Here is a 24,914-nt window from a genome sequence, read left to right as displayed (position 1 = left end):
CGGTCATTTATGGTATGCATTTTTACTGTAAAGAGAGTAAACGATGGACAATTATTGTATCAATTAGTCCAAACAAAAGAAAATAGTTTGAATTTCACTATAATCATCGACCATTAAAGCTAACAACCATTGTAACACTAGGATGTTAACAAGACATGCAAAACAGCAAGTGTTTCAATTAATTGCGCACTACACATTAGTATATATACAGTTCCTGATGTGATGTATTACACTGACAAAAATGATCAAAATAACCATATTTGCCACAGCTTCTAAGTGCTTGCTTAGTCAAAAACACAAGCAACAATGTATGGTTTTGGAGGAAGCCTTACCCTGGTGGCCTCCGTGTCTGAGCTGAAACTACACATCATAGACAGGCAAACGGTCTTCTATAGAAACGCGGCAGATGGGACACTTTTCACAACAAGTGCTGAAAATGAAACAGGGAAAAAAATCATTGCTTATCTAACTCAGGAATGATAGCAAAATGAAGAGAAACATTGATATAATAGATCCTAACCAATATGATAGCAGAGGGCAGAGCTCTGTTGTCATTTATATGGGAACAATTCACCTGCTGATGTGACAGTCACTTGAAATGTGCCACATAAGCATGTGTGATTGAGAATGACAACGGAAATTCTACATACTACATCATCACTCTTATCCCACTATGATGAGGTACCATGCCCATCAACCTTTCAATTTCATTTTAGAAAAAAAATAAGACAAAACATAAAAGACAAAATCCTAACTAATTCTATCGTTGTGCTATGCTGTGGTGGCTGTTGTGTTGTGCTATAAGAAACATTGATCTAGATGATCTCAAACAACTAGCATGAGGGCGTTATTTTCTGTGGTGAGGCTATTGTACAAGAGTCATGGTGATGCTTGGTCATCATATTAATGCTTGCATTTATGATTAATATATATGCTGCATGGAGCTAGCATCTGGTGGAACTCTCTTTACAGTAGGACAGTCTATATATCAAACATAAAGATAGAAATTCTTAAAGATCCTACATCGTACACATTAACATTGATTGATCTTCGATCAGAGAGCAAGACAAACCCAATGCACCTCATAAGGAGGTAGCTAACATGGTGCACGCGAAGAGTAGTGCACATGCACGCATTTGAATTCATGGATGCAGTGCATGCGCATAGAGATTCGTGCTGTGATTATGGATGTGCATGCAAATTAGATCAATATATATATATATATATATATAAACTTTTCTCCGTTATTACAGGAATAATATATATATATATATAAACTTCAAAATATATATTAATTAGCATTAATCCATTCAATTGATTAGAATCCAGCTTCTTTTAGAAAAATAAAATGCGAAAAGCTGGGAACTTTACTCCACCCCTATAATTGCAATATTCCTGCTAATTGATTTGACGATGAAATCATGCATAATGATCACAATATTATTCACGTAGCTTTCCATTTTACCTTTCAATTAACAAAATGTATGTTGTAATTTTATGGGAAAAAAGAAAGAAATCGTACATAGTCCATTTATAAAGCTAGCAATGCTAGTTGTGCCATATCATCACTAGATAATAAAGTTGTGCCATGCAAAACATCACTATACTTTTCAAATATGGTTAAAAGTAGTATTTAAATTTCCTAAGAAATAAAAAAGTCGAACAAGTCCACATAACACCAGTACCTAAGATCTTTGATGCATGAATATCCTGTAAAAAAAATGGCCAGCATCGAATTTCTACTTAATTCCTCTGAACGTACATGCATGAGTCCCCTCATGTGGCCTATGTAATAATCCTCAATTAATGGAATGTAATGCAGCCGGTTGCTGCAAAGTCTTCGACGAAATCTCGGAAAAGAGTTTAGATTTCAAACCAAATGCATGCTTTGAGCTAAAGGATCAAGGGAGGGGATATGAATTGAACTGATCTGCATGCATGATATGAACCTTACCAATTTTTTATCTTTTTTTTTTTTTTTTCCAAAAAAAGGGGTACTTGGGAGACTTGATCATGCTGGCGATCGATCGGGGGTTGAGTAGATTATTTCATTCCTAGATAGCCTCAATTTGCTTACTATCAAAAGAGTCCAGACTGAGTTTAAACAAAAAAGAGTCCAAACTATTGAGCCTTCCACGTTGGACTCCAAATCACAAGTGACAAAGCAAGACCCACACATCAGCTATAGCTCTAGAGGCTTTTGTAATTACATAGATAGCTAGGTTGTTTAGTGTCCTCTGGACACTACTGTAATTGTACCAACAAAGGTTTCTAACAAACTCTGCACAATGCCGTGTATTTTGGCAGAGCATGTCCTCTATTTGTTGTGTTGTCTAGGCAAAATATTTCCTCTTGTATACATTGCTTATTTAATGAGAATTCAGAATATTCATTCATCTTCCTTTTTTTTTTTTTTTATCTATTTGTCCACTTGCTAAATGTAGAGAGCTACCTTTTAAGTTTAATGCTACTCGGTCCACATGACCTTTATACTTAATATTTATTAATGTTTAGGGACCCTCACTTTATATTTCACATGATGTTCGATACTAAATTTTCTTTGTTGATGATTATAGTCAATATACCTGGTTTTATCCGCTTGCCTATAAGGGTGATGCCATATCAACCTTTGTCATTTTTAAAAAAAATGTTGAACTAATATTTGATGCCAAAATTAAAATTGTTCAAAGTGATTGGGGTGGAGAATTTCGACCCCTAACCAATCTCCTAAAAAATCAAGGTATTACACATCGACTGTCGTGTCCTCATACACATCAACAAAATGGTATTGTAGAGAGAAAATATCGCCATATCGTTGAAACTGGTCTCGCTCTCTTAGCAACGACATCACTTCCATATAAATTTTGGTCTGATGCTTTTCATACTGCAGCTTATCTCATTAATCTTCTCCCCTCCCCTTCTCTTTATAACAAATCACCACATCTTATTCTTTTTAAAAATGAACCAGACTACTTATTTCTCAAGGTCTTTGGTTCTGAATGTTGCCCCAACCTTCGACCCTACAATAATCATAAAATTCATCTTCATTCTCTGTCGTATCTCTTTCTTGGATATAGTCCTATACACAAAGGATATAAATGTTTACATCTTCCCTCTAATCGGTTGTACATATATCGTGACGTTCTCTTCAATGAAAGTTCTTTTGCCTACTCTGCTTCTTCTAATTTTGGCATCAACTCCTCTTCATCTATTTTAGGCCCAAATCCATCTCACCAAACACATATAACCCTCCCTATTTTCATTCCACCAAACCCGGGCCCAATCTCATCCAATAACCTCAGCCCATCCATCCTTAGCAGAAGCCCCACTTTGTCATACCCATCACTAGAGTCTTAGTCCCTTCCACACGACATCTCCTATTCTCTTCTCTCGAACTAGACTCTCACTAACCCTAGCCCTTCAAAACCCTCCATTCCTCTATCTCCACCCCCACGTTCACCGATTATTACAAGATCCAAAACCAACAGCTCTTGTCCCAAATTGTTCACCCTTGACCAAATCCCTTATCCTACCCCTCAGCACTGCCTCTCCCTCACCATCGATGTTCCCGAAGATCCATCATCCTACACCAAGGCTTCCTGTTTTCCTGAGTAGCGTGACACCATGAGCAGAGAATTTCAAGCTCTTTTCCAGAGAAACACTCGGTCGCTTGTTCCCCCTCCCCCTTCCTCTAATATCATTGGCTACAGGTGGGTGTTTCGCACCAAGCACAATCCTGACGGCTCCATTGAAAGACGGAAGGCCAAACTCGTTGCCAAGGGATTCCACCAGCAATAAGGTGATGACTACGCTAAGACGTTCAGCCCGGTTGTCAATCCATCCACAATCCGCCTTGTTCTCGCTCTAGCTGTGTCTCACGGATGGCCTCTCCGCCAACTCGACATCCAAACGCCTTCCTCCATGTGATCTAAACGAAATCGTCTACATGTCCCAGCCAATTGAGTTTGTTCATCCTGAAAATCCCGAGTACATGTATCACTTGCACAAGGCCATTTATGGTCTTAAACAAGCACCCCGTGCTTGGTTTGCCCAACTTTCCACCTCTCTCTATGAGTATGGTTTTCTTTTTTCTCAAGCTGACCCGTCCCTTTTCATTTACCCTTCTCAATCAATTCTCATTTATGTTTTTGTGTACGTTGATGATATCATTGTGACAAGCTCGCATCCTTCTAAAATTGATCACCTTATTATCTTTTCAGCCTCTGTTTTTCCTGTTACAGATTTAGGTAAATTATCCTTTTTTTTTTTTTGTATTGAAATTTGTCATTTGGACAATGGAATTTTACTTTCTCAAAGAAAATATATCTGTGATCTCTTTTCCCTTGTTAATATGCTTGCTACATATGGAGTTAATTCTCAAATGACTACATCTAGTCGACTCTCAGTTTCTCATACCCCCACCTTCTCGGATCCAACAATGTATCGCAGCATTGTTGGGACGATACATTGTTGGGAGCCAACAATACATCTCCCTTACTCGACTAGACATTGCCTTCACAATTAACAAAATATGTCAATTCATGCATAATCCCTAACACCCACATTGGCATGCTATTAAACGCTTGCTTAGATATCTAAAACAGATGCTTAACTTTGGCCTTTTTATTCATAAGTCATCATCTTTTCAAATTCAACCTTTTTCTGATGCGGATTGGGCTAGTTGCCCTGATGATCATCGCTTGACAAGTGGTTTTTGCATTTTTCTGGGTAAAAACCTTATTTCATGGCCCTCTTGCAAGTAACACACTGTTGCTCGCTCAAGCACCGATGCCGAATATAAGGCCCTTGCCAATACAACTGCCGAGTTACTTTGGATTCAAAATCTTTTAAAGGAACTTCATGTTTTCATTTCTAAACCTCCTCTTCTTTGGTGTGACAATCTCAATGCAACCTATCTCTCTGTCAATCCCGTCCTTCATTCCCGTACCAAACATTTGAAAATTGATTTCCATTTTGTTCATCATAGAGTTGCTGCCAAAACTCTTCAAGTAGCCTTTTTACCTTTAAAAGACCAACTGGTTAATATTCTGACAAAGTCTCTTGCAGCCCCTCGCTTTCATCTTCTCAGGACGAGCCTCACTATTGTGGATACCATGTTAGGCTCGAGGGGGCGTACTGAGCCTTTCACGTTGGACTCCAAATCACAAGTGACAAAGCAAGGCCGACACACATCAGCTATAGCTCTAGAGGCTTCTGGAACTACATAGATAGGTTGTTTAGTGTCCTCTAGACACTACTGTAATTGTACCAACAGAGGTTTCTAACAAACTTTGCACAATGCCATGAATTTTGGTAGAGCACGTCCTCTATTTGTTGTATTGTCCAAGCGAAATATTCCCTCTTGTATTGCTATAAAAAGACACATTGTATACACTGTTTATTTAATGAGAATTCAAAATATTCATTCATCTTAAACTCTATTACAGACTAATGTACAAGTTTACAAGAACATAACACTCGTAAATTTGTTTTGAAGAATGCTAGCTTGATCTACAAAAAGAATTTATAAAATTGAACTTACAAATTTGTGTGGCTTGATATATACATTAGATTGTTATTTTTTTTTTCAAATCAAAGGAGATCGGATGTATGTCAATTTCTAAATTTTTTTTCTAAGATTTCTTTGTAGATATAGTATTTCTCATTCATTTTCTACGGTCACTTTTAAACTATAAATCCAAAACAATACTATGTATTTTGAAAGTAATTGGGTGATCATCCTGATTGCAATTCTATTAATATGTCACCAACTTGATCCGTGAATTCAAATAATATTTTGCATAGCTACTAATGTGAATAAATATATATTTTGCATTGTTAAAATAAAAATAATGTGAACAGATAACAATCATGAACCTGTATTAGTTTCATTTGACCATTCTCCCTGTCAGTAATGGGATACATCAATTGATATGATATCTTGCGCAACAGATATATTGAGTTTTAGGCTCAAATATCTTTCCTCGTAATGAAATAATTATATCATACTGGTTAAGATCCACAGGTAAGCTGATAATAACATATTAATTCTCTCAGTATACTTCTTGATTAGGATTTTCATCTTCTTTGTGTTGTTTCTCCAGTTTTGGGATATCATGATCATCATATACATATTTAAGGACAAACTTCTATGTAACCGCTCAACTATGTATTCCCAAACTTCAAATCATATAAGTAAAAAACATGATTTGTCTTGCCTACCAATATTATAAAATGATTGTTCTTGTACCATTTTCGACATGTATTAATAAGGATAAAATATCCATCATTAATGTGCATACTCTTACTTTAAATTTGCTTACATTCTACCAATAGAGCTTAAAAGGATATATTACATTTTCTTTCAAAATCCTTCAACCCAAATATATCAACAATAACCCATTGAACTCAACGAGTCAATATTTTCCTTCTCGTGACTTATATATATTCTTGACAACTACACCACTATTATACATTTTTCTATAAAATTCTCAATCTATTGTGGGATATTTATATCTTCGCACAATGCACGCGGAATATCAAACACGATCATGCCTTGATGGATCGCATGCCAAATTATATAGTTCAATGGACAAATCATTTGTATTTTGTTCATACCTATCTACAATCTATATTAACAGATTTAAAAAAGAAAGTGTATCATTGCAACAAAAATTGCTAATTAATAACTACAAGTTGGAATGGATACGAAATGTACATACTGTTGTGTTCTAAATTACATGATATGCTTAACTATAAGTTGGAATTAATGTATACGAAATGCTAATTACCCATTTTTCAAACCACCTTCAAACATGTGATCAATAGATTTATCTTTTATTATTATATGATTGCTTCCATTTATTAAAGTACATAGAAATATTATATAATAGTAATTAGCAATGCGTTTATATAAGGCTACTTGAATTTATAATGCTCTACGTGTTTGTGTATTACTTAACATGCGGTATATTTTATGGTTGCTTGCATTTATTAAAGTACATGTAGAAATGTATTAGTAATTAGTAATGTGCCTCTATATATATATGCTACATGATCAATTTATGATGTGTATGTGTGCATACATATATACATTAATTAACATGCAGTCAAAAGATAGATCATCTTATATTATATGATTGTCTACCTAGTACTGCATCTTATATTAACATACATGTAGATAATATATATATATATATATACACACTTTGTAACTAGCGAGGAATGTTGCCATATTACTAACGCGTAGTACTGGTACTCAAATATATAGTCTACAACTTATCATGTTAATTATATAGTTAGTTATGTACATACGATTGCTTGCATTTATGATTAATAATATAGTTATTAAATTGACAGTTGCTGCAAGGAGCTAGCATCTGATCGATCGAACTCTCTTTACAATAGGAGAAAGTCTAGATATCAAACATGCATGAAGATAGAAATTCTTCAAGATCCTATGTCTTAACATCGTACACATGAACATTGATCGACCTTCGATCAGAGCGCAAGACAAACCCAATGCCCCTCATAAGGAGGTAGCTAACATGGTGCACAAGAATAGTGCACATGCATGCGCGCATTTGAGCTCATGGATGCTGTGCCATATATAAACAAGATCATGATCATGAAACCCTTTGTTATATATATACGAGGTAATAAAGTTGTGCCATGCAAATCATCACTAGACTTTTCAAATTAATATGGTTAAAAGTAGTACTTAATTTCCTAAGAAATCAAAAAGTGGAACAAGTACTCCACATAACACCAGTACCTAATTATTAGATCTTTGATGCATGAATATCCTGAAAAGGAGTTAAGATTTCAAACCAAATTAATGCATGCTTTAAGCTGAAGGGAGGGGATATGATTAATTGAATTATTGATCATGCATATATGCCTGATAATGATATGAACCTTACCAATTTTTTCTCTCTTTTCTTTCCCTGAAAAAAGGGGTACTTCTTAGGAGACTTCATCATGCGGGCGATCGACAAATTATCGCCATCAACAATTAATGTATTTTAGACGTGACATCATGACCATTTGTGCAACTTGAGAGCATTAACATCTCCTTAAGAATTAATTGAAAGTGGGTGTGTGTAAAACCAAGCTGGTCTGTTAATTGTTATGGATGATCACTGGTCTAAACGTGGTTCTTAGCTACCAGTCTAAGAAAGCGATGGCCATTTGAGCTAAACGTCAACAAATTAAACGATGTCTTCCATGTCAATCAGCATAGGATTACAATGTAATATTTAGCAGCTTTTGTAGAAAGGTAGCTGAGAATATGATAGTTTGATGGATCATTATAATTCCCATCACTCTGATATTCAATTATTTGTTTAATATTATTTATATATATTGCATATATACCTTCCTGTTTTTGTGTATATATACTTTTGTAAGTTCAAATACGCATATATATAGTTAGCTAGTGATCACCACATACGTACGTACGTACTGTGCTACCAATATATAGGTGTAGCTAGCGGCTGCCTCGTCACCCTTTACTTCCTATCCCCCTCCTTTCTTGCTTGCTCGATCTCTGTCCCTTTAAAAGAAAACAAAGACTTACTTCGACAAAAGGGTATATTATATTGTACTTTGAACTGCAACGAGCAATATGACTGCGACACCTTTTGTTCCCGCAGCCAAGAGTACCTGCAGAGTTCTGATTGTTGGAGCAACAGGTTTCATGGGCCAGTTCGTCGCAGAAGCCAGCCTACTCACCGGCCGACCCACCTATCTTCTCCTCCGTCCGGGCTCCGTTTCCCCTTCTAAGGCAAAATCCATAAAAAATCTCCAAGACAAAGGCGCCATAATTTTGCATGTAAGTAGTCAATACTACTACTAGAATCTCTCCCTTTTTTCTCCAGCATACATAAATAACACAAAATACCTACGTGTATATGTTGATTTCTTCTTCTTCTTCTTCTTTTTCGTTTGATATGTTACGTTTGTCAGGGACTGATTAATGATAAGGAAGTCATGGAAAAAATACTGAAAGAGCACGAGATTGATGTAGTAATATCAGCTGTGGGAGGTGAAAAAGTACTGGACCAGCTGACTTTAATCGAGGCCATGAAAGCTTCTGGTACTATTAAGGTAAAAACCGCTGTATATATATAATAATCCGTGACAAGAAATAAAAGACATGTACAACCTAGGAAATTAAAGATATATGGTGAATGTGTTGCAGAGATTTCTGCCGTCGGAGTTCGGGCACGACGTTGACAGAGCTGATCCGGTGGAGCCAGGGCTGACCATGTACATAGAAAAGAGAAGGGTTAGGCGTTCGATCGAGGCGTCCGGCATACCCTACACGTATATATGTTGCAATTCCATTGCTTCTTGGCCTTACTACGACAACACTCACCCATCCGAGGTTGTTCCTCCCTTGGATCAGTTCCAAATCTACGGTGATGGTATTGTCAAAGGTGAGACCGACCGACGACATTATGCATACATTGTCATATGCATGTTTGCTTTCTTTCACTAATTATTTATATTAAGCTAATTAATTTAGTAGTGATCTATATATATATATATATATGTTAGTTAATAATTATATACTACAATGACAAATACTAATTATATAGTTATTAGCTAGTTAGGAAGAAAGTTACAGTTAATCCTGTGTTTTAGAACTCTTCATTTTGACATGATGACCTGTCATTCCAACTCGAAACTTACTTTATATTTTATAAGAAGATTATTATAATATTAACCAAAATATTCTATCCTAGAATTAATGAAATTATATTTATAATTCGATGGTTAATTCCCACAACTCTTGAAAAACAAGGAAATAAAAAACTTGAAAGAAACATATAATATACTCTTATATAGTAAATTAATGAGGTCATGATCAAGGTAGATGATGATAATATATATGTTCACGTATTAATTTAGAGTAATATTATATATAATCTTAGGTTAATGTACAAGTCCCGTCCACTCTCTTTAAAAAAGAATGAGATTTATTCTTAAAAAATTAATTTTTTCATATAAATTTTATAATATTTATTTTTTAAAAAAAATATATGAAACTTATATATTTTAAAACTGTAGATATCATTTCTCATTAATTTAACATAATGATAAAATTAAGCACAGTGAAAAAGTAATAATTGAGGGTAGAAAGTGAAAAGTTAGCAAATAGCTGGAAGGATAAAGTACTATAATTTTGTTTAATACAAAGCGCCAAAAGCATGCAATTAAATGGAAGTGGTGGGGTTGAGGGTACCATTTATTTGGTGGGTAATATACCCTACCAACCGGTTTATTCCTCTTTTATCACTCATACTATGTTTCAAATTTTTTATTTTTTTATCATTTTTTTAAGTATTTTTTAATATCTTTAATTATTAAGAAAAAATTAAAAAAAATATATAATTTTATTTAATCAATAGTCACTTTCTTAACTATTAAATAAAATAAAAAATTTTTTTAAAAAATTAAATATAAAAAGAAGAATAAATTAGTAGTAAATAGGAATTAGTAATCTTTTCATTTTCCTTCTTTGGTACGCCTCATTTAAAGTGGGCAATATTGGACCAATCTTTGTTGCGCAGTGCTACTGCTACACCCACTGAGGTGTACCACGAGATGTGCCGATCATAAGAATAAAATTTTTTTTATTATTATTTTTATATTTTTAAATATTTAAAAAAATTATAATATCATTAAAAAATAATTTTTTAATCATTAAATAATAAAAAAATTTATCGGAACCTAATCAGGACCAGTGAATTTCATTATTTGTTTATGTTTTCAAAGAAAAAGTACGTAGCTAGCAGCTGGCAATTAGAGGGGATGGACAGATTTTTTATATATGTGTGGTAGGAAACGATTAATTAATTGACTTTGTTGTTGCTCAAAGGTTGATGCCAGGTCACTGTCCTGTGATTTTGACTCCAACACTTGTGTACACGTCATGATATATAATTACGAGTGACAAATTCAAAAGAAAAAATCGTCATCTTTTTATTATTATTATATAATATGAAGATAAGTTTATAAATAAAATATAATAAATAAATAACATTACCCTTTCACTAAAAAAAATAAATTTTACTAAAAAATTATATAACACTGATTTATTTAAAACTTACATAAATCATTATTTTATAAAATAGAGTTTAATGCATAGAGTCACGGTGGGGGTTGGGGGGGTACTTTGTAGGTAAGTAGGAGAGGGTACCATAATTTCTTTTGCAAGCGTCAATTAAAGTTGGCAATATTGGTTTGAATTTTCAAAGAAATAGCTAGTAATCAGAGGGGATGGAGCAATTTTTTATATATGGTAGGAGTTTGTGCAGACTTATATATATATATATATATATATATAAAAGTGACTTTTATTAAAAAAAAAGATTTTTTATAATAAGATTAACTTTTTTACAAAGTGATTGCATCGAACTTATACAGATCATTACTCTATAAGAACAAATATAATGCATCCGTCCAATGTGTACCTATCACGCACAGTAATTAATTGTCCTTTTATCAGCTTTCTAATATGTATTTTGATTCTTAGATGATTGAGAGTTAATCTCAATCTATTTCATTATTATAATTTTTATAAATTTTTATATAAAATATAATAAATAATTTAATTTTTTTTAATTTTAAAATAATAATAATATTAAAAAATAATATTATAATAATATTTTATTTTATTTTTAACTTTTATCTTAATTCACTATTCAAACCTGACCTTATATAATTAATCATACATGAAAATCTCTATTTTATTAATATTTATTATGACAATTGTAGCACATTATGCATGGTTAGTTTATTCTAGATCTGTTGTTTAATGATCTTGGAGGCACCATCAACATGTATATAGTGTGTCATATTCGCATTTAGATAAAATACATATTAATTTCTTGTACGTAAGTCGGTCTCACGTACCCATCTATGAATTAATATGAATCAAATAAGTTGGTGAACACGACTTTTCAAACGTGTTGACTAACGCAGGTTTGAAAAGTGAGATGAGAATTTTATATTTTGTTTTAATATTTAAAATATTATGTTTTAGTATTATTATTATATTGGGATTTAAAAAAGTTGAATTGAAATTTAAAAAAATTGAATTATTTATTATATTTTATATAGAGATTTGAAAAATGTGCAACAATGAGATAATATGAGAATTTTATGTCTCATCCCACCCACCAAATCAGCGAGATTTTTTATACGATATTTGATGAATGACATGATGCTAATACGATAAGATTCATCAATATATATGTCTACAGCTACAGAGTTGGTACCTTTCCCGAACTATTATATATATATATATATATATATATATATAGAAGCTTATCATTTTCTAGAGTTGGGAATTTAAGAAAGTGTATCTTTCCTGTAAGGATTTTGGAGACAAATGTACCCAGTAATTCTGTAAGTGTATCTTTCCTCAAGTGCCGTTTAGGTCTTCTTTCTTTGTCAGTTATCATAATTTTCCAATGGAAAACGACTTAATCGAGATGGTGAGAACTATTATGTACAATGACTCTCTAAATTGTCAAACACACTGTAAATAAAGTAAAAAATGAGGCTTTGATAGTTTACTGTTCAACTTGTGATCGGAAGACTCTGTACCTAGCTAGGTACAAACAACCACTCCATTAACTATCTCTACAGAACTTACAAACCTAACATAACTGATGGGGGTGTTTGAAAGAAGAAGATGATCTAGAACCATGGCTGCTAACTCAGTTTCTCCTTGGCTTTCTCATTTTCCAACCCCTAGCTCTTTGAAAAATGAAAGATTTATATATAATATCTTATATGACTATCGATGATCTGTAGTTGTTGTAACTTGTACTTGTTTTGAGTTTACTATTGCAGCGTACTTTGTTGCTGGCACTGATATTGGAAAATTTACAATGAAAACTGTTGATGACACTCGAACCCTCGACAAATGTGTGCATTTTCGACCGACCTGCAATCTCTACAACATCAATGAGCTTGCATCTTTGTGGGAGAAAAAGATTGGAAAGACACTCCCTCGAGTTACCGTCACTGAAAACGACCTACTAGCTGCAGGTCCTTTTCTTTTCTTTTTTATATTTATTTTTTATGTAATGACATGTTGGAATATTTTCAAAATATACTGCAGATACTGGTCTTTGCTTTATATTTTATCATAACTTTCAGACATTTTCCTTCTTTGTATATTATTTGCAGAGAATCGCATGCCTCAAAGTATTGTTGCATCATTCACCCATGATATATTCATAAAGGGCTGTCAAATCAATTTCCAAATCGATGGCCCTCAAGATGTTGAAGTGAGCACTCTCTACCCTGATGAAACTTTCATAACCTTGGACCAGTGCTTCAATGATTTTCTTGTCAAAGTGGACAGAAAGTCTATCAGTACCGATGAAATTACCACCACAAATTGCATGGCTGAATCTATGGCAATCACTGCAACACGTGCTTGAGTGTTACTATTACAAGATTGATTTTTTTTTTTTTAATAGTACATAAATGTGGAATTCAATTTGCTTACTATGATTCAACCTGAATTCCGAGTGATTATTGGAAGGAACATCATTACTTGTACTTGTTTTGGCTGAGAAAACTGCTACTGATATGAATGGGGGAGGGCAGTGGATTGAATTTAGAGGCATGGTGTCTCAACCATAAGATGTATTCATTAGTCTTCAACTTGTGCAATGCACAATTGCACAGGCATGACTGATAATATTAAATAAAGAATACTTTATGTTACTAAGTTAGCATATCTTGAGAGATTATATAATAAAATAAAATCTCTTAAAGCATATGAATGTTGAGCATTTTGTTATTCCAAAGTTTAATAGAGGAACTTAATGCTCTATTCCCTTACTCCCTTTTCTAATCGATGATGAAAAACCTTGTATACTTTATTCTAGTGAAGAAAGAGGTCGAGATAAAAGGATATAAGTTGGAAAAAAAAAAAAAAAACACAAATTAGGAAAACTAAAAGGTAACTAATTGCTATTTAATACTAATATAGTGAAATAGTTTATGGCTATAATTTCATAAGAACACATGCCTTGGAAAGTATATAATATTGACATATAGATTATTATTGATTGGTACACTCCATAAGAACAAAACTTCATTCAACTCGTGCCTTCAGAGTACAGACTATGATTTAATTAATCATCCTACTCCACTTAACCTAAGTAGATGAGCTTGCTTTTCATCCATTTTATGGTTTCCATTTATCAAGACTAAGATACATTTATGGTATTTATTTGTTTTTGATCGGTCATTTATGGTATGCATTTTTACTGTAAAGAGAGTAAACGATGGACAATTATTGTATCAATTAGTCCAAACAAAAGAAAATAGTTTGAATTTCACTATAATCATCGACCATTAAAGCTAACAGCCATTGTAACACTAAGATGTTAACAAGACATGCAAAACAGCAAGTGTTTCAATTAATTGCGCACTACACATTAGTATATATACAGTTCCTGATGTGATGTATTACACTGACAAAAATTATCAAAATAACCATATTTGCCACAGCTTCTAAGTGCTTGCTTAGTCAAAAACACAAGCAACAATGTATGGTTTTGGAGGAAGCCTTACCCTGGTGGCCTCCGTGTCTGAGCTGAAACTACACATCATAGACAGGCAAACGGTCTTCTATAGAAACGCGGCAGATGGGACACTTTTTACACCTTTCACAACAAGTGCTGAAAATTAAACAGGGAAAAAAATCATTGCTTATCTAACTCAGGAAAGATAGCAAAATGGAGAGAAACATTGATATAATAGATCCTAACCAATATGATAGCAGAGGGCAGAGCTCTGTTGTCATTTATATGGGAACAATGCACCTGCTGATGTGACAGTCACTTGAAATGTGCCACATAAGCATGTGTGATTGAGAATGACAACGGAAATTCTACATACTACATCATCACTCTTATCCCACTATGATGAGGTACCATGCCCATCAACCTTTCAATTTCATTTTAGAAAAAAAATAAGAGATGATCCAAAGGTGATGGAAAGTGCCACATGTACAAAGTGGGATTGAAGTGGGATAGCAGTGTGGTTTGTAGCATTACTAGAATGATAAAATATAAGATGAAGAACAAAATTTATCTTTATATTGATTCATAATTAGTCAAGTCAAGGACAAGAACCTGTATTCGAGTTTGCCTATTCACTTTTGTTAATTTTCCCTGCTTTCTATTGAAAGAAAGAGTGACCCCAGAAGGGTGGGAAATGATATGTTCATATTTACATTTGTGGTATAAAGAAAGCTGCTATACTCATCTAACGGAGTAATATGAATAAAAAAAATGGATGTTAGTAGTGTACACAAGGGTGGACAGAAATACCTGCAAAGGATGTGATGCCTGCATGGAAGAAGAACTACATTAATCTGTTCTTCAAAGCATACTCTACATAGGATCTTTTCCTGATAGAATCATCAAATTAGTCTGTGATGCCATAGTAGATCCTAGCATGGTGGGATGAAGATTACTAGCACAAGAGTTGACAAGAACATGAAAGAGCAAAAGCTTCCTACAGAATATTTAATTACACATATTAACCTGTAACATCCATAGCATGAGTAAACTTATTTTAGTGTAACCCAATCATTTTCATTTATATTCTGGGGTCGCTGTACATGTAATCAGTGTAATTGATAATTATTATCCACAAAACAAAGAGAAAAATTTATTCAAAACGTAACAGAAAAAGGTCATGGAACCAGATCTGCAAGCTCTATTTGCAAGGAACTGCAGGTCTAAAGGTTTCCATGTAATAGTTAATTCGTCCAAATCATTGCATTAATAAGGCACATTTCAACTTCCACATTTGAGAGAATGCAGTATATCACTATTAATGTTAAATAGAGAAAAATTAAAAGAGAAGATAACTAGACTGATAATTTCCATACAAACGTCAAAAAGACCTTGTTCTGATTACTTATTCAGATCTGATGGTTTATTTATCTTAATGCGGTACTGATCATCAACACTTTTTCAAAACTCTTAGATTGTCAAGCACAAGTGGCTGGTTAAATTCTTGGGAGTGGTCAATTCATTTCTAGGATCTCAAAGGATATTCACTAACAAGGGGGCATTAACACAATGGCATTGTAAGCATGTAGATTCTGGAGATGCTTGTTTTAGAGCTTGGTCTTACCTATTCATCCAATGGTCATTGTTATTTTTCACTGGCTTATAAGATTTCTACTCTCCTTATAATCTCTCTCTCTCTCTCTCTCTTGAAATAGTTATAATTTGGGAATCATTTTAAGTCTCAACTGAACCTTATAATGCATTTGCCAAGAAATTAGTGTTGCAGTTGCCAATTCTCAACAGTAACTTCAGTTGCCAATTCAATATCTTGGAAAAGGACTAGGAAGTTACTGTTGCAGTTTTAGTTGATAATTTTGAAACCAACACATTTTTATATAAGTATTTTGAAACAAATACGTAACAAATTCAGTTTAAAACATTCAAACTGTTGAAAATATCAGTCAAGGTTCTCAATATTACGTTTTGAAGCCTTTCGTACTCCTGCTGGCTGAACTTTGTGACCTCCGTTTGCTCACTAAGTGCAGCTTGTAATCTCCATATCTGAAATTAAAAGAATTAAAAATATGATATTAAAAAAAAAGCAATTGGTGTAAAGTAGATTTAACACTCAGTGCAGATGTAATTAGACCAAGTAACAGATATGCTACAAAGTGGAATAGATGATGGGAAAAAAAAGACGTAGAATTTTAGCCTGCATAATGGGTAAACTAGAAATATTGCAAGTACCTCCTCAACAAGATCTGATTTAGGCATTTTCTTCACAATATCAGGAGCAAAAGTATTGTACCTGAATGATGTGGGTCAAACAGAGATGAGAAACTACCAAACCAAAAAGTTCAATAACGCATGTTAATAAAATGTATCTTCTTTCACAACTTTCCAATGGAAATAAAGTGACACCTATCCTTGCGTGTCACATGCGAGCCCTAAAGCTCCCAAATCTGGAGTGGGTTTTGGATTTTAGGCCGACGGGCCAATTACTTTTCTGCTCATTTATTTTTGTCTTAACTAATGAATTAATTTTAGATATTTAAGTAGGTTAATTTTACGGGCTGACAGATCTGACTTTTGACGATCTGCTATAAAAGGAAAGTTTTCACCTTCATAACTAAATTTGCCTAAAATAGCCCCTAGACAGATTAGGAAATTTGCAGTTGAGTTTTATTAATGAATTTTTTTTTTTATTAATGCAATTTCAGACTGTTTCCTATGTTTATAGAATTCTCTTATAACTGGCTCATGGAATGATAATGTGAGTAGCATCCCTAAATCTAGAGGAAGGGGGAGTTACATTGCTGTTGTGTGCCTTAAGTGATGAAAACAACTAGAAATGAAAGTATATGCAAATTCTTTGATACAGAACCACAATATTTTGCTATTTTAAAACATTTGTTATAAAGTTTTCCACTGACACAGAGATAAGGATTTTCTTCCCAAAAGGCAAAGGTGAGAATTTGAATACCATACCAGCATGGTGGATCATATAAACTATATGATGGTGGATCCCAAAAGGAAAAATTCCATGTTGGAAAATGCCTAGTCTAAAAGTTTTATTATACATGGCATGAATTTAAGCTCCAGTACAAAACGCATGCATGCACAAAGATGAGGCATCCACAAACCAATTTAGGTCATCAGAACCTCGCATGGAAAGTGTAGCTCTCTAAGTTGCCATGATTAGCAAGCAGCTTAGTACAGAAGAAAGATTGGCTAAATGAAAATGTCCTATAAAAGGTAGTGAAATATAGTCTATACACTTCACTAACCCAGAAATCCCAGCATTATAGAGTCTAGCCTGTTCCTCTTGACTGACTTCATCAATTGACCACCAACCAAGCAACCTGTTATCAGAAATGAACCACAAGTTACAAAAATTCCTAGGGTGGCTGCTGTTTGATACAGGCCATTCAAAATTGACAGTTTATAGAATGTTAGACAATTACCTTGATCCATGTTGCAAAAACCCAAAAAAGTTGCAAGCTTTTGATGATAAAGCAGCGTATGATCCAGAGACCACTCCAGTGTGCACTAAAAGAACAATTTTCTCCACCAATCTATATGCAGCGAATAAGACCCCAGCTCCTTGCAACAAAAACAGAGGAGCAAACAGAACTGGGAATGAGATATGTCTAGCACCAGGTGGAGTTCCCTGAAAATGAAACAATACTGTAAATGAGAACTTAAATAACTTCAAAAATATCCACAAAGAGGAACTCCTCAACACCTATTATACCTCTAAGCGCATAAAAAGAAGGATCTGGAAACCAATAAATGGAACTTTCATAATATGTCCACCAACGTCCTGCAGGTTGCACATTCCAGTCTGGTGCCGGTCTTCGTCTGAAGAAAGCACTAAGCCTCTATTCCATTCAAGATATGTAATACTCATTGAAGATGAATGGGATTCTCTAATGAGAGACTGCCTATGAATTGCTGGATTATACCACCTTGTGCAAACAAGAAAGGCAAAGCACTCTGCAATGCTGTAAATGGACAAACAAGAATTATTTTGAGGCAGAGACAAAATATACCATCATCAAACTTTAAACACAAATAAATCATACCCAAAGTTTATAAACAAATCCCACCAGCCTAGAGCAGCAATGTCACCTGCATGTGGTTGTAGAGGAAGCCAGGAAAAAGAATGCATCATGAATCTTAGCGCAATATTTGTTCCATTCAGCCTAAGAATATGTATGTCAAGTAATTGTTATGCAATAATATATTGTTATGAAGTTCTTCAAAGATTCCAGCTGATGCATCCACAATTTTGCATACAAGCGTAATACAGAAACGGCGCATACCAGATGCTAATTGCATGTTTAGAGCCATATGTTTCAGAGACTTGTCAATGATGGTTTTGGTAATGGTTATATCTCCGCAATAGAAACTACAAACATAGACCATGAGGGCTGGGACACAACCTTCATGCAGATATAGTTTGGAACCAGAACAGTAACAGCATAAGAATAGGTATGAAACAGCAAATAACTTTAATCCTCATTAAGAAAGTCATTTTGAAAAAAAAAAAAAGTCATCTAAGGGACTTCCGGCCTATAACACCTTCCACTTTTCGCGAATTCACAAGGATATACTAAGCTTTCATGGAGATGTATCAAAATGCTGCAGTTATGTATAAATAGAAGCCAAAAATATTATGTAGCTACATTTACGGCTGATAATACCATTTTCAGAATGGTTCAATATATACATAGCAAGGGAATTTTAATCTGTTTTTCTGTTGTTCATGTTGTATGCAAATGTTGAATAAAAACAATCTATAATTTTCTAATTTTCAATGGTTAGCAGGGTCAAACACCCCATACTGGTGCCCCAGATTGGCACCTATGGTGTAATTACTTAAATGCTTTCATGATGGCTATAGTGTTCTAGTCCTCAGACAATGTCTGTCTTGATTATGCAAGTATGCTCATACCAGACTTTTGTTTTGGCATATAACAAAGTGAAATGATATTCTGAACAAGAGTTCCATTGCAGTGAGTCTTTGGGATAATCAAATGAGAATTGGGAAAATTCTCAAGAGTAATTTTCTTGAACATGTTTACTGAACTCAGTTGGACATAAAAATTAACCATGGCAAACAAGAAACAAATGAATTTCAGGTAATAGCTATTTGGGTTTAATAAAAAAAGAAAATAGATAGTTATATAAGTAGAACTCGTATAAAATCGGAATACACAGTCGGGTAAGATTTGCGAAGATTGTTTGCTTTTAGAACTTCTAAACACAGTCAATTTGTCATAACACTACACTGAAACCTACCCATTTATACTATGGAAAGAAAGTGCACAAAGATTCAAGTAGAGAGGCAATTAGCATATCAAGTTTAGCGAACACAACATAATCATTGCAGGTAAGAAATAGAAAAACTTACCGCATATCTTCAGAAGAGTGAATGTTGTTGCGGCAATAAAGAAGACCATAGAAATTGCAACCCAGAAGTGCTAGAAGCAAAATATTTTCAATTTCATATCAAAACTATTAGAAATAAGAAACATCAAAGTAGTGCAAGAAAAATTCAATAACAATAAAGAAATTGTTGAACATTAGTGTCTATTCCAAATATCATGCAGTAATGAATGCTATTATCATAATAACTTTTTTTTTTTTAGCACCGGGCGTCCAAGAATAGCATCCCGACTAATCCCGGGGGTGCACAGGCCCTCAGCAAGAAGTTTTCCACAAGTTTACCTCGTGTAATTCAAGGGGAAAATCCCCCTTTCCAATGGCCGCTAGGAATTGTTTGCACCCAAGAGAATTCGAACCTTAGACCTGGAGGGAGCACACCACCAAGACCAAGGCCTTTAACACTTGAGCCGACCCTTAGGGGTTATAATAACGAGACTATAAAAACTAAAATCTAATGAAATGAGAAAGTATAGAAAGTCCAAAGAGCAAATACATGTGTTTTACAAAGGCCAGGCACAAAGGATAAAACTGTGGACAGGAAACAGTATCCCAATCAGGTTTCTGGTACCATGCATTGGGCAGTACAGCAAGTCTGAAGTGGACTATAACCCCCCTCCCCTCCCCCTTTATAGTGGGACAACCTAAAAGGCATAGTCCAAGTACACGGAAAATAAAAGAGGAACACCTAATTAAAAATAGAAAAAGATTCAAGGAAATCATAAAAACAAGCACATAAAATCAAAAGTTTTCCACAACTCTAGGTAGATCTAAATGATCTTATCATTCCATCCCTAGCAGTTTTATTGCAACTTGCAAAAGTGAATCACAAGCTCAACCGCCTAAAAGAAAGGATCATTAAATAAGGTATGTGAGACCATTTTCAGCTTACATATATGGAATATTTTTAATCTATTGTTTCTATTTACATTAATGCATTGCAACCACAATTCCAAAAACTGAAAGAGTATTATTTATTTATTTACTTTTTATGATGGAAGAACCACCCTACAGCAGAGCCCTTAGGACTCATTCTTGGAACCTAAACCCCCAGGGAGACTAGCACAACAACCCACCACCACGGCCTCCCACTTAATTTGCAATTTGATCCTAGGGAGAATCGAAACTGTGACATGGGGCTCAAGCACACAAATTCACCCTTACCACTTGGGCTACCCACGGGTGAGTAGTGTCTTATTTTAGACAGCCATCAATGGATTCTCTGTAAGTTTTGTCCGATATCCCCATATAAGCAGCAGTTTCTCACAAATCGTAATGAAAATTGGTGATCCTTTAATTATATAAATGACAAGGTAGGGTGCCAGCAGAAAACAACAGGTACCTAATTCATTGCCACCACTCACATAGAACTAAGCACTGATACCTAGATAAGAAACAACTAAGTAAATTACTGTAAAATATATAAGCAATTCTTCTTATCAAAAAATATATATATTTTTTATATATATATATAAATATATTTTTTATAAGAAAAATTTCTTATATATTTTACAGTAATATATAAGCAATTCTTCTTATAAAAAAAAATATATAAGCAATTCTTTAATTCAAAACATCGTTACAGAACATACAGGAAGGGTCTCCCATATGGCTTCGTCAGTCATACTTTCTTCATCTCCAGGCATTAAGGCCCTACACATCCTGTATAAAATACAAACATTAATTACTTTTGTTAAAATGAACCAAAATTTGAATGACCAAAACTAACATAATCTTTTTCTTAATAGGTAAAACTAACATAACCTTTTTATTCAAATATAAGCAATAAAATTTCGAGACTAGAGGTTGAGTATTGAAAATAGAAAGGGCAGATATGGAAAATGTACTTTGATGAGTAGTTAGCCTATGGGCCAGGACAAGGGTTGAAGAAATGCATGAATCCCTAATTGGTGGGTGTGTCTGTGTCTGTGGAGTTAATCAGGATTCTGTTCCAGAATTTCTAGTAGAGTGGATAGCATACTATTGAAGAATATTAATTATGCTTTAAATAAATACTTATTAGTGAATAGAGCACAATAGAGGAGAAAGATAATTACCTGATATTATCAATCAAAATTGATATTTCAAATGTCAACAAGGGTAGAAAGACAATCTTCAAGTTTACAACTGCAGCAATTCAGTTTGCAAGAACATTGACAGATAAGTCAATTGTTGAAAATGATGATAAACAGGAATTCAACCTATTTCTGTTTATCTAGACATTTAAAAAGTAAATGAGCATGTTTCTTAATCAACATTGAGCCCGACAAACAGATATGTCATGGTCAATTCAAGTGATTTTTATTCATAACAGGAAATTTGCATGTGTTAATTAAACATTGGACCAAAAAAATTGGTTGCCCCCATGGTATCTGTGATCATGTATTTTTTATTCATCCTGGGAAAATTGCAAATGCTACTTAATATCAGAACAAATAAAGTTTTTGGTCCACATAGTATCTGTATATGACTATTTCATGACAGAACTTCCATACCATAAATACTCTCGAGATGTATACAGAGAAGCAGTTCAAAAGCAACAAGCAACGGCGTTGCCATGATGGAATGACAAGGTGCCCACTGTCCATAAAAAGAAGTGTTTACTTTTCTGTAAATTGCATCTCGATAAAAATGATATCAATTGCATCTCGATAAAAATGATATCCAAAGAAATCATTGGAGACAGTATCTCATACATGGCGATCATGCGGCAGCGAAGGAGCAGGCAAGGAAAATCTGCCTCGTGCAACAACTACATGAAAGAGCCACAAAGGAGCAAATATGATCCTGCAGAATAAGAACAAAAGCAAACTGCCCTTAATGAAATGTAAAGGAAAAGTTAATAATGGCTTCATCATCCCACATACATTATATTGGAAGAGCCTCCATCCAACCAAAAAGAAAAAGAAAAAAAAAATCCGTTCATGCTTGAACATTCTCTGCACGTCCATAAGTAAGGATGTATTTAGAAGTTTGCGTCTTTCTTGCATGGAATGACATTACACTTTCTCCCCTTCTTCATTGCTTGAATACAAAGCAGGAATGGTCAAATAGCGCACTTATTTGAATATTGTATGAAATGGACTACATGCCATCGACATAAATATATATTTAATGGAACATTTTGTAGTTTATAACTCCCAAGTGAATAATTTGCTAGACTTTTCTAGCCAAAGAATAGTCAGGAAATCAACATCAGAAAAATCCCTCGCTACGGATATGAATAAGCTCAATTTGATGGACTTGCCCATGTCCCAGACAAGTGATTTCAGGTTTAAATTCATTTATATTGATTGTACATGCGGCTATTATAGTTTTGCACCACCCCTAAAAAGGCAGCGTTTAGAGATAAATTTGAACGGACACATATGACAACTAGTAAGGTCTTTGGAGCTGAAGAAACAGAGCACTTTCTGGGTCAATAGCATAGTCCTCGGATGTGACCAGTGAACTGGAGGGAGAAGTTTATAGCAATAGAAAGAAAACATTCTCATTATACTCTTCTTTTCTTTCTTTCTCTTTCTTTACACCTTTGTCCCGTTTTGTAGGTTTCATATAATAGACTTACCTGCGAGTACATTTCCCAATTCCCAAAACAGTTTAGCAAAACTCAGTTCAACTGAAGTAGTGCCTAGAGAACTTGAAATTACAAGGATAAGAAAATCTAACATTTAAAACTTCAATCTTCAAAAAATGAAGACATTGGAATTAAAGAAATCACCTAAATCATAGCATGCAAACTACAACAAAATCTTACATTTTTACACAGTCTTCACCTAAATTCTTAGACTATTTCCGGCCAATTCAAAATTCGAAACATACACAAAGATTGAGCCCACCCATGAAACCAAAGAATTAATCACAAATCAAAAAGTGGGTACCTTTTGGTCTCCCACAAAAAAATGTAACAAAAAAGAAACGGGATAAATGTATTATATTGAGAATTCAAACGGGTTCTAAACTTGTAATAGCTGTCCCAAGAACCCAGATTTCCTGCCTTTTTCTTCCACTTTCTCAATTCATCCAAAATGAACATACATAAAAAGGAAAAAAACAATTAAAAAGGAAAGGAAATAACGAACCACCACGAGCGAAGCACGGCATGTTGAAGCTTGAGCGCAAGCAAGAGAGTGAAGGAGAAGAGCAAGCCATGTGCCACAAGAGTTTGAAGAGACTCGGCCACCATCCTCCAGCTCATCACCCTCCTCTGGACCATCATATCCCAGAAGCAAAAATTGAAGGAATTACGGGAACGAGCTGCAGAGAAGGAAGAATCCTTTTTCGGTAGTTTCAAGGGACTGGCAACAGAAGAAGAAGAAGAAGAAGAAGAAGAAGAAGAGACCAGTTGGAGGTACATTAATTTACGTTTGTCGTTCTGACTTAGCTTTCACGCCAAATAAAGAAAGAATTCGACAATACTTCTTTCTCCGTGTATTATTTTATTTGTTGTCAATAGAAAGCCCGTTTTATCCGTTCAAGTCTATTCTATTTTTTCACAATTTCATTATTATTATTATTATTATTATTATTAAATCATTTAAACAATTTATTATAATTACTTCGTCATTAAAAAAAAAAAAGGATTCGATTCATACTCATTCCTCAATGAACCGAATCAATTTGCTTCCATAAAAGGACTCTTGTAATTCATTAAAAAATGACATGTGTCTCGTGAATATGTAATAATAATAAAAAAAATACACATCAATTTTTTCAATTATACTTATTAACAAAATTATGAATATAATAAAACAACTATTACATACACAAATAAATTATATAAAAATAAATTTATAAATTGACGTGACTTTACGTGATGAATAAGATCTATTTTATATTATAAATAATTTTATAATTTAAGATACTACATCAAATCATGTTAATTTATGAATTTATTTTTATATAATT

General features: G+C 33.9%; 2 protein-coding genes across 4 annotated transcripts; one reads left to right on the top strand and one right to left on the bottom strand.

Moving 5' to 3' along the window:
* Window positions 1–241: 241 nt before the first annotated feature.
* Window positions 242–24,391, bottom strand: LOC108993279. Of its 3 annotated transcripts, XM_035691106.1 has the most exons (15): window positions 24,089–24,391; window positions 22,703–22,793; window positions 22,502–22,586; window positions 22,064–22,133; window positions 21,599–21,668; window positions 19,975–20,044; window positions 18,644–18,689; window positions 18,313–18,562; window positions 18,023–18,228; window positions 17,846–17,920; window positions 16,806–16,866; window positions 16,539–16,619; window positions 15,369–15,448; window positions 14,682–14,714; window positions 242–406 (listed from the first exon to the last, which is right to left on the bottom strand). In XM_035691106.1, the coding sequence occupies exons 1-15, from the start codon at window positions 24,361–24,363 to the stop codon at window positions 361–363; spliced, it is 1,539 nt and encodes a 512-aa protein (XP_035546999.1). In that variant the 5' UTR covers window positions 24,364–24,391; the 3' UTR covers window positions 242–360. The 3 variants fall into 3 exon arrangements, with proteins under 3 accessions (XP_035546999.1, XP_018823683.1, XP_035547000.1); XM_018968138.2 differs by lacking the exon at window positions 242–406 and having other exon boundaries at window positions 14,421–14,714; XM_035691107.1 differs by lacking the exons at window positions 242–406; window positions 14,682–14,714; window positions 15,369–15,448 and adding an exon at window positions 15,456–15,555.
* Window positions 8,467–13,752, top strand: LOC109000235 (leucoanthocyanidin reductase-like). Its single transcript, XM_035691108.1, has 5 exons — window positions 8,467–8,833; window positions 8,968–9,108; window positions 9,203–9,440; window positions 12,868–13,065; window positions 13,207–13,752. Exons 1-5 carry the CDS (start codon window positions 8,627–8,629, stop codon window positions 13,461–13,463), a joined length of 1,041 nt encoding a protein of 346 aa, XP_035547001.1. The 5' UTR covers window positions 8,467–8,626; the 3' UTR covers window positions 13,464–13,752.
* Window positions 24,392–24,914: the final 523 nt, after the last annotated feature.

This window comes from Juglans regia, chromosome 6, assembly GCF_001411555.2.
Source record: "Juglans regia cultivar Chandler chromosome 6, Walnut 2.0, whole genome shotgun sequence".
NCBI classification, from domain to species: Eukaryota; Viridiplantae; Streptophyta; class Magnoliopsida; order Fagales; family Juglandaceae; genus Juglans; species Juglans regia.
The sequence above is the reverse complement of the archived record's forward strand: the minus strand, read 5'-3'. Positions and strand labels throughout refer to the sequence as shown.

Bases quoted from the DNA above. Each gene is read 5' to 3' on its own strand.
- LOC109000235 (XM_035691108.1), top strand. From the start codon at position 8,627: ATGACTGCGACACCTTTTGTTCCCGCAGCCAAGAGTACCTGCAGAGTT. The intron at 9,441-12,867 runs GTGAGACCGACC...TTACTATTGCAG, and splicing joins CGGTGATGGTATTGTCAAAG to CGTACTTTGTTGCTGGCACT. The intron at 13,066-13,206 runs GTCCTTTTCTTT...TATTATTTGCAG, and splicing joins AAACGACCTACTAGCTGCAG to AGAATCGCATGCCTCAAAGT.
- LOC108993279 (XM_035691106.1), bottom strand. From the start codon at position 24,363: ATGTACCTCCAACTGGTCTCTTCTTCTTCTTCTTCTTCTTCTTCTTCT. The intron at 16,867-17,845 runs GTTAGTGAAGTG...CACATCATTCAG, and splicing joins TATAATGCTGGGATTTCTGG to GTACAATACTTTTGCTCCTG. The intron at 14,715-15,368 runs GTATTTCTGTCC...TTTAATTTTCAG, and splicing joins AGGCATCACATCCTTTGCAG to CACTTGTTGTGAAAGGTGTA.